Source organism: Gouania willdenowi, chromosome 4 (genome assembly GCF_900634775.1).
Source record: "Gouania willdenowi chromosome 4, fGouWil2.1, whole genome shotgun sequence".
Taxonomy (NCBI): Eukaryota; Metazoa; Chordata; class Actinopteri; order Blenniiformes; family Gobiesocidae; genus Gouania; species Gouania willdenowi.
In genome coordinates, this window is record NC_041047.1 from 19340971 (window position 1) to 19351070 (window position 10100).

Genomic DNA, 10100 nt, shown 5'->3' on the forward strand with positions numbered 1-10100 from the left:
AATACCAACAACTCAATTTTGAATAGAAAGAAATGAATAACTTATTTTATTGTCAATAACACCATATATTTTCCCAGTGTTATTTTATGTTGTCTAATTCTTCTCACTTTTTTTTCCCATTTTAAAAACTTGAATGAATGACAATGGCATATTCCACTTACGACAATTTTGTAATATTTGTTTTTTTTATTTTATTTTATTTTTAATGTATAATACATTATCGTCTCTCATTTTGAACTGTTGTCGTGACTAGTTATAGATGATTCTCAGTATTCTCACAGCATCAGATCACTGATGCACTTGTGCTTGTGTTGCTAATTTCCTCCACGTTGGTTTTTTTTTTTCCCGTCTTGTGATCAGCGTCATGTGATAACATTCCTGCTCAAAATGGTTTGAAACAAGACCTATCAACAAATCTTCGACGTTATGCTCATTTTTTATGAAACATAAAGTAGCTATTTAGTGCTTTGATGAATCTCAGAAACGACGGGAGGTTATTTGATACTTTAAAGGCTGAAAAACCACCCAAACTGGCAACGCAGCCTGTGATTCAGCTCTCCTCTGGGCGTGTACCAGGCCAACGCGTGGTCAGCTGCCATTGGCTGTTGTCATTGTCATTTTGACGCGATTTGTCTTTTGATTGGCTGAGAGAGGCGGCTCTTCCTCGTTAAGGATCACAGCTCTGGTCCAATCCGGAGCAGACATCTGTGCGGAGCGGAGAGGAGAGAGTCGGCGTGTCTGTGGTCAGACATCGGAGTAACCCGCTGCACATTTTACCATAATTACTATTTAAACACCGTTTAGACTCCGTAAATCTGCCTCCTGCTTGTGGACGGGTTGCTGTCTCTCGTCACCATGGCTACACTGTCGCTCCTGCTCGTGGCCGTGTCCGTCGCATCCGCACTGTCCGAGTCCACTGTCTATTTCCGAGAGCAATTTGAAGATGGGGGTGAGGTTCTACATCACATCTTGAACGCGTTTACGACTGATTTTCTATTCTGTTTAGGATTTGAACCGATACATGTGTGTGTTTTAAAACCAGTTTATTCATTGCACATCGACCAATTTTCTTCAGGGTGCAGATGGACCATATTGCTGACATCTGTGAATTCTACAGCAATGGTTCTTAACTGGTCCTCTTCGGGATTCGACATTAGTCCTTGCATTTAATGCGACCCACCATCCAAATGAAAGAAAATGTGAAAATCAAAAGATTGTAGCACCTGAGAGCAATGTTTTACTTGTGATTGGCAACATTTTATAAATTAAATCCATAACTCTTATCTTTGGATGATGTTCACAAATAATAACAAAGTACAATGAAAACGTATCTATTACCTCGTAACTAATGGCTTGAAAAAAAAAAAAAAAAAAAAGGCAATTTTTGTCTCTTCAGAACAAATTGCAGCTTATTTAATGTGAGCCACCATCCAAACTAAAGAAAACTGTGCAAAACAAAAGATTGTGTATCTTGAGATAAATGTTTTACTTATGATTGGCTAAAATTTTAGATTAAATTCATAACTCTTGTTTTTGGTAGCTGGAAATAGTAACAATTTATCTATTACCTCGTAACTAATGTTTTTAAAAAAAAAAAAAAAAAAAAAAAGTACGTAAAACGTATCCATATACTGGCATTCTATTCGTACGAAAGATGACGTTACCGGAAGTCACGTGACCATTCAGTGTGGTTAGGGTTAGTCTAACGTAGGTTAAGGTCACTGTTGGGGATAGTTAGTCTGTAACATAGTTGACGTATTAATACAAACGGAAGTACAAGTGCGTAGCCCCTCATTGGCCAGTTTAGGTCATGTGGTCACCTACTACATTATCTAAACTGGCCAATGAGGGGCGTTGCGTACGGATAAAATGCTGGTATAATGATACGTGTTACTTATTTACAGCCACTGCAGTTGAGAGTTGGTTCTCAACTCTACCATGAGTTGAGAACCAACACTCCCACCCCTTCTTGCTTCCCCAACTGAGCCTCTATTACCCCCTCCACCTGGTGTCCCCCCCCCCACCCAGCTGTCCTGCTCAGTCCCCACAGACCATCACCCCACTGTCCTGCACCTGCACTGGAGAATCATCTACCCTGTCATTATCGACTTCATCACCACTGGTCTCTTCCTGGTGGTTATTATGCAGATTAATGTAAACTTTGGTGTGTGTGTGTGTGTGCGTGCGTGTGTGTGTGTGCAGATGCCTGGACCAGTCGATGGGTGGAATCCAAACACAAGTCGGACTACGGCAAGTTTGTTCTGACTGCTGGAAAGTTTTATGGAGACGCGGAGAAGGACAAAGGTGAGCAGGAAGGAGGTTCATGATGTCACAAACTTAAAGCCGGTTGGGGTGGATTATATTATTACCTTGTAACAGTACCTGGTTACTTTTTACTGGATCCAAGTCGTCCGACAGGACTGGGAGTAACTGAGAAGGATGAGCTGCTAGTTTAACAACTTAAACGGTTGACTGTTTGAATCCAAGGTAGTTGTGTTATTGACATTGTCTTGTTTTTCAGGTGTGTGGAATTATTTGCACAGATCATTTGTAGTGACAGCAGGTCGCCGTGTGTCATTTGCAGATTTTTTAAAATTACTGGGTTATCCAGCACTTTGCAAATGTCGTCATACCAGCGTCGGCGCTTTTGTATATTTATATTACCTGATTTAATAGGCAAATTCTGAGTTGTGAACAGTGAAAGCTGAAATCCACACTTTTATTTTCCAGTTGCTGGGTTGTATACTATGAGATTGGCCGACTGTGTAACATTAAAAACCTTTAAACCCCCCCCTAAAAAAATTGTATCCCCAAGACGGAGATCCTGAGTCAGTCATAATAAAGAATTACTGTATTTACTGTATCAGTTCATCAAGGCCTAATCCACAAAACATATTTACTTGGAGTGGGATGATGCACTGAGTTTGCAAAACAATAGCCGATAACGTTACAACAGTTTTAGGAAGGAAAAAAGACATTACAGTGGAAAAACAAACATTATGGCAGTTATTGTAACAAATTTGTTGCACGTGGCTGTGCTGTAAAAGCAAAAGTGAAAGTGAACTCATGAATAGAGCATGTATAATGCACTAAGTCACCAGTAGAAGGTGTTGTCAAACTAGTCCAACAGCTCAGGATAGGGATTTGGACATTTTTCAGAAGTGATCCAGAGTCCGTGTATTGATCCGGATTATCTCCAAAGTATAATCGCTTGTTCCATATCCTATTTTAGGTATTTCCCAAAAATGTCATTAAAATTTGTCTTGTTACTTTTTGAGTTAAACATTTCACTGAATAAATAAAATGGAGGTAATAATCTGGTGTGTAGTAGATCATGTGGACTTTTTTCTTTTATCTTGCCCACAATAACGATATTCATCGTGGTAATTGATATATCACGATATCTGTGTCACTGAAGAAATTCAGAATTTGACTGCACTCATGAATGACAGCCACATAAATCAAAGTGTATACTCAACAGTGGCTTTTCTTCACACACACACACTGACCACAACTAGTCCAATGTCCTTGTGTTATGTTTAAGTCTTTAAGGGAAAGACTGACAGAAAGTAATGCTTCACCAAAATATTGTCAATGATGTTTGTGCAAATTAGCTTTAAATCATTAAAAACAAAATTAATGCAGAAAATACTAATTTAATTGCTCGTATTATCAACTTCTCTGTAAACATGGACACATGTCAGTGGTGCTTAACAAGCAGAATGAACTTGTTTTATGAAAACTGGAACATTTCAGTCAGTGCATTATAATATAAACAACTGGGTGGTTCTATGGAAACCTGGGCACAAATTTTAACTTATACTTACCACCATGTGTAAAGTTGAACTTAAACCTGCTTTCAGACTGCACATACAGTACATTTCAGTGCAAATTCAACTTGTGTTTAGTACGTAACTTGTGTAAAAATGATTTTTAAAAAAAAAGATATTTGACGCCAGTGTATTGATAACGTACCAAAATATCGCGATATATCGCATCCATTTTTTTTGGCACACCACTACCCTCAACGATACATCTTTGGCGTTTTATCGCGATATCTTGTCGCACGATATATATTGTCCCACTGTTGATGGTGAATCTGATTCTAAGCTGTAGCATGTTGTCCATTCATGATCCTTTTTAAGAAAAGGAAAAACAAACTACTCAATTAAAATGTCATTTGAAAGATTAAGTGCAATTGTCAAAACCAAGTATTTTAACACCTGTGTTAAACAGAAATATGAAAGTGCAGCTGGAAAGGATCCCCCTGCAGTGACACTGTCTTTACTGCAGGTCTGCAGACGAGCCAAGACGCTCGCTTTTATGCCATGTCGACACGTTTTGCTGACTTCAACAACCAAGGCCAGCCTCTCGTCATCCAATTCACTGTGAAGCATGAACAGAGCATCGACTGTGGCGGTGGCTACATCAAGCTGTTCCCTTCTGAGCTCAACCAGGAGGAGATGCATGGAGACTCCGTCTACAACATCATGTTTGGTACGTTATCGTTACCAAAGTCTTAAACATTTTAACTAATTATTGACCTTTTTTAATTTGTTATTTTTAAAAATGGTGTTTTACCTTTTCATTAAAGGTGCAGTCCGCGACTTTCAGATCCCTCTCTCCCGCTCCCTCCCCGCGGCTCTCTTGCCCTGCCTCCAAACTTTCCAAAGTCCCTCCCTCAGAGGAGCTAATAAGCTAACATTAGTCCGACAGCAACATCATAGTAATATAACATGCTCTGTTAAAAGCGTATTCCTGCAGTGCTTCTCTCTCTCTCTTTGTACACACACCTTGGCAGCAACACAGTGTCACTTACAGCAGCGCAAACGGAGGCTGATGCGCGCACATAAACACATGCACTACAGAGTTCTAGTGTAGCAATTACAAATCAAACATAATGTAAATCAAGCAGCAGTAAATACCTTTCAAGCAAAAAAGTCACCAATTCCATCTTATACTCCTCCAGACCATACACTATAAAAAAGACGGCGCTCTTGCTCCGGGAAAGGGGCGGGCCCTGTGAGAAACTGCTGTCAGACAGCCCATCAAACACAATCCTGGCTCTGATTGGTTCTTTTTGCTTGGTCGCGGTGCATTCTGGCAATCTGTCAAAGGCAGCAGGAGCAACAGGGGGGGGTCAATGAGTCTGTTTTTTTTACACAAACTACTAGTTTGATGTAAAGCTATCCTTACATAGTGACAGGTTTAGTAAATATGACAAAAAGTCACTTTGATAAGAGTTTCAGACTGCACCTTTAAGCATACAATTACTATCAGGAGTGCAAACATTTTTACCCTACACTCATTACGGCTGTTTTTTGCCCTGGTTTGTGACTATTTTTCAGTCAAATGATGTTAAATTATGTTTTAACACGTATGGTTTCTGCTCATGTAATCACATAGGTCCTGATATCTGTGGCCCCGGCACCAAAAAGGTTCACGTAATCTTCAACTACAAAGGCAAAAACCACCTGATTAATAAGGATATCAGGTGTAAGGTACAACCTTCAGTGTTTCTGCAATAAACTTGTAAAATTCCAACAAACCAATGTTGTATTTAATGGAAAAACCTGCACATTTTTGCCTCTCTTTGCAGGATGATGAACTTACTCACCTGTATACTTTGGTTGTCAACCCTGACAACACGTATGTGGTCAAGATAGACAATAAGAAGGTTGAATCTGGGAATCTAGAAGACGACTGGGACTTCTTGCCTCCCAAGAAAATAAAGGACCCCGAGGCTAAAAAGCCAGAGGATTGGGACGAAAGGGAGAAGATTCCTGACCCCGATGATAAGAAACCAGAGGTCAGTGTGCTCGGATGACACATCTGTACACAGGTTTTATTCTGTTAATTGAAAACACGTTTGGGTTTTCTTGTTGCTGCAGGACTGGGATAAACCTGAGAACATTCCAGATCCTGATGCAAAGAAGCCCGATGACTGGGACGAAGAGATGGACGGAGAATGGGAGCCGCCTATGGTCACTAACCCTGAATACAAGGTGTGCAACACGTAAATACAGCACACAGTCATCTGTACATGAAACCATTGCTTTAATAATCCTCAGCGGAAGCACAGAAGTGCTGTAGTTTTGTCTTTAGTTCTTATCAGTAAAGTGTCACATTTGCAGTGAGCTCTGGCTCCAATATGTTCTCTTGTGTGTGTCTGTGCTGCTTCCAGGGTGAATGGAAGCCCAGCGAGATCGACAACCCTGCCTACAAGGGCAAGTGGGTCCACCCTGAGATCGACAACCCAGAGTACACACCTGATAGTGAGATCTATAAATACAACAGCATTGGCGTGATCGGCCTCGACTTGTGGCAGGTGGGAGGAAACTGACTGTGACAGCCATTAGCTCACATATCAAACTCAAGGCCTGGGTGCCAAATATGGCCCTTTAGGGCAGTGGTTCCCAAACAGGCCCTAAGGGCACAGGAGCACATTGCAGGGGGTACTCAGAAATATTTAACAATTAATTTAAAAATAATAGGGAAATGTTCCTTCTTACTTTTTAGGATTTTTTTTTTTTTTTTTTAGACACATTGACCACAAACTCAGTTTCCTCTAAATTATACAAAAATTGGTACTGAAATCAATGATTTCTGAGGTGAATTGAACTGAAATAACTAGTGCACAATAATGTTAAAGTCGTTATTTTTTTTTTTTTGCCCACTTGAAGTCAAACTGGTTCATATTTGGCCCCTGAACTAAAATGAGTTTGACACCCCTGGATTAGCTGAAATTATAGATAACATTTGGTCATAATAAACACTAGTTTACATTCCTCATTTTGTTTTTTCAGGTGAAATCTGGGACCATCTTCGACAACTTCCTGATCACTAATGATCCAAAGCTGGCAGAGGAAGTAGGCAATGACACTTGGGGCAAAACCAAGGTTTGGCTCTTCCAGTAATATCTGCATGTTAAATGGTTATTTGTTGATTTAATGCATTCATCACATCAAGATGGTTGGTTAATCTCATGGGCTTTGCCTCCAGGATGCTGAGAAGAAGATGAAAGACAGCCAGGATGAAGAGGAGAGAAAGAAACGCGAGGAGGAGGACAAACAGAGGAAAGCAGAGACCAAGGAGGAAGACGAGGAGGAGGAGGAGGAGGATAAGGAAGAGAATGAGGAGGAGGAAGAAGAGGAAGGGGAAGAACATGAGGATGAAGAAGAGGAGGATGACGAGGATGACTCTAATCTAAAGGATGAGTTATAAAGTAAGGTAGCGGCTCAGTGCTGTCGGCTCTATGGCAGTGACTGAAACATGAGACTCTGGTAACCGACACCCTGAGCCGGGCTGTGTGGGACGGACTTGTTGTTTTTGTTTACAAAACATGGGGGAAATGGTCAAAAAGGGTCTGATACTGCTTCACATCCTCTAACTTCATTGTGTTTCTGTTTTGATCTTTAATCAGAAGGTAGTAACTGGATCTAAAACATCAAAGCAAATGTTAAGGCCAGAAGTGACTAAACTGCAGGTTACACCAACAAAAAAAACTGTTTTACCTTTTTTTTTTTTTTTTTTTTTTTTTTTTTTAAGTCAACAAACTTTGTGGTGACATTACACTGTGTGTTTGGTATGTGGGTAATGCCATTTCTTTAGTTTAAACTTATTGTGTGCCTCATGAATTGGTTTGGGGTTTAGTATGTGTTTTTACAATCATCTGTTGATTTAGAAGGACAGGTTTGGTTTATTTGTGGCGCAGGTTAAATTATTTAAAGTAAACTTAAAAAGCTGTAAAGGGATGATGGAAATTTTGAATTGTCTTTGTCAACCTGTGTAAGCACGCTGTCTACCATTAGGTTGGTAGCATGAAGTTCTTCAATACATAAGGTTCTTGTGGTGTTTACTAACACATCGTCACTTCAGTGCACATACTGTGGTTTTCTTATGCGTTTAAATAAACTCCTTCCAAAACTTAAAAGTACATTACACTCAATACATTTGCAGGATATCTGCTTGTTTAAATTGCTCATGAATAATGTAGAAAAAAACCTTATTTTTGATTGCGTTCAACCTTTCTGTATTTGTACGTTGGTACTTCAACACACTGTCCCAAACCGTCTGAAAGAGGCTCTTTTTGTAAGAAAAGACACCTTTTGTACCAATGGTAGTGAATTAAGGGGAAAATGTTTAAAGATAGATGTTCTGTATGAATAAAGTAACCAGAGTAAAAACAGCTCCAAGAAGTTTCATTAATTTTAGTGCATAAATAATTTATAACTTCATATAGAGACTTTTAACTTAAACAGGGAGTTAGTTGCTAATGTTCAAACATTTAATCAAAGGAAAAAAATGTATCTTGCACAGTATGACCACATTTCGTTCTCACCATATGCAACAACATATCCATACATCTCAAACCTGAGATTAGGTTGAATCGTTATCGTCCACATTTATCAATACTGAACCGATAAACAGATCTAAATTGTGCTTTTGGGATTTGAAGTGTTTACTTTTGATTGGGGACTGCAGGCAATTTGCTGGAACAGGATTCATGTTCATATTGTAGCACATAAACACCCAAAAAAACATAGATAGCAGAACCAAAATTCATATCTCAATATTTTTGCTCAAAATGGCAATATACGATATTGATCTCAATATTTTTAACTTGTATTGCCAGAAAGACGATTTTGGGTTAAATTTTCTGATAGAGAATGCCACACAGGCACATTTCTTGAAAAACATCTGTGCAATATGTGCCACTATAAGATTTTTCTTCCTCTAAGGGACAGCACGTGTGAGTGAGTACTGTAGTGTGGCTTGTTTAGGGGAAGGTCTGGGTTAGGGCGCTTTCAGCAATCCATCTGTTCTGGGAAGTAGCGAAAGCAGTAACTACTAAAATGAGTATTTCATTAAAAAATAACCTAGAAAATAAAAATATTTTGATGCAGGCGATATTGTAATTTTCTATGTCGCCAAGACAGAAATCACGATATATCTTGATTCTCAATGACGAAGCCCAATCATGCATCATTGCAGATCTGTTCAGTTCTGAAAGTTGCAAGGTGCAGCCTATGTTGATTTAAGGTCTATTAACCCCCTCGCCTAGCGCCCATTGAGAGCTGGAGATATGAACCAGCAGACCCCCACCACCCTGAGAAAAGGAACAAGCAGGTCAGAGAATAGATGGATGGATAAACCTCACTGTTGTTCAATTGTATTGGGGTCAAGGACATTAGTCATGTGACACCTACATTTTCTGTCCAACAGCATTTCTTTCCGTTAAAAAGTAAAATGTAGTACCTCTCCAATATATGCAAAGGCTTGTAAGAAATTTCTAGCACACGGCTGTGTTGTATGCTCAAAACAGAATGATTTGAGCATGTAATGTGCAAAGTCACCAGCAGGAGGTGTTGTAGGACCAGCTCAAAAAAGCTGAACATAGGGATTTATTTATTTTTCAAACTGTTCTTTATCCCATTTTGGATAATTCCTACAGTTCCTGAGGGCTAAAATAAAAGGGTTAGCGGGGTAGCTAAAAATAAATATGAGCTAAAATAAGACTGACAGAACTTTAAGTCACGTGGTGCACCTACCACGTAACCTAAACTGGCCAATGAGGGGCGCTGTATATGCATAGAGTGGCAGTCTATTGATACATTTAAAGTATCTGTTAAAGCCATATCATTATTATGTCATAGTATTTTTATGTTTAAATATTAATATGTTTGGAATAGGTAATTTTGAAATAGTTTTAAAGGTAATATTGTTTAAATATTGATTTATGTTGGTCAGAGTTTCTGTGCTCCATTGGTTTTGACTTGCTGCTGTGAACCTGGTTTTCTGCCGTAAAGTGTGGGTTAGTGTTGAAAAGCGAAGTAAAACACCGCCTGGTGAAGCCCATGCGGTCAAAGGTCAGCAGTTTAGTGAAACAGGACGAGGAGGAACGGTGTTTCTGACCGTAGAAGCTGTTCAAACTGTCAACCTAATCAGTCAAAGTGGTCAACATCGTCAGCGCCAGCGTCAGTGACGTCATCGTCGTCATCACCGTCAATGACGTCATCGCCATCGGAAACGTCATTGTCGCGGTCGGACGTCAGTGTGGTCTTTACGTAAGGATTTATTATTTTTTGGGAATTTGAAGC

General features: G+C 39.5%; 1 protein-coding gene across 1 annotated transcript; it reads left to right on the forward strand.

Annotated features, from left to right (window-relative positions):
• The first annotated feature begins 678 nt into the window (after positions 1–678).
• Positions 679–7513, forward strand: LOC114462517 (calreticulin-like). The gene is made up of 9 exons (XM_028445413.1): positions 679–949; positions 2203–2304; positions 4294–4497; positions 5407–5501; positions 5600–5809; positions 5892–6005; positions 6185–6328; positions 6807–6899; positions 7003–7513. Exons 1-9 carry the CDS (start codon positions 856–858, stop codon positions 7222–7224), a joined length of 1278 nt encoding a protein of 425 aa, XP_028301214.1. The 5' UTR covers positions 679–855; the 3' UTR covers positions 7225–7513.
• The last annotated feature ends 2587 nt before the right edge of the window (positions 7514–10100 follow it).

What these genes read in the sequence shown, in the direction of transcription:
- LOC114462517 (XM_028445413.1), top strand. Translation starts at nt 856, where the DNA reads ATGGCTACACTGTCGCTCCTGCTCGTGGCCGTGTCCGTCGCATCCGCA. An exon ending in TCACTAACCCTGAATACAAG is followed by an intron (nt 6,006 to 6,184) that starts GTGTGCAACACG and finishes TGCTGCTTCCAG; the next exon opens with GGTGAATGGAAGCCCAGCGA. An exon ending in TCGGCCTCGACTTGTGGCAG is followed by an intron (nt 6,329 to 6,806) that starts GTGGGAGGAAAC and finishes TTGTTTTTTCAG; the next exon opens with GTGAAATCTGGGACCATCTT.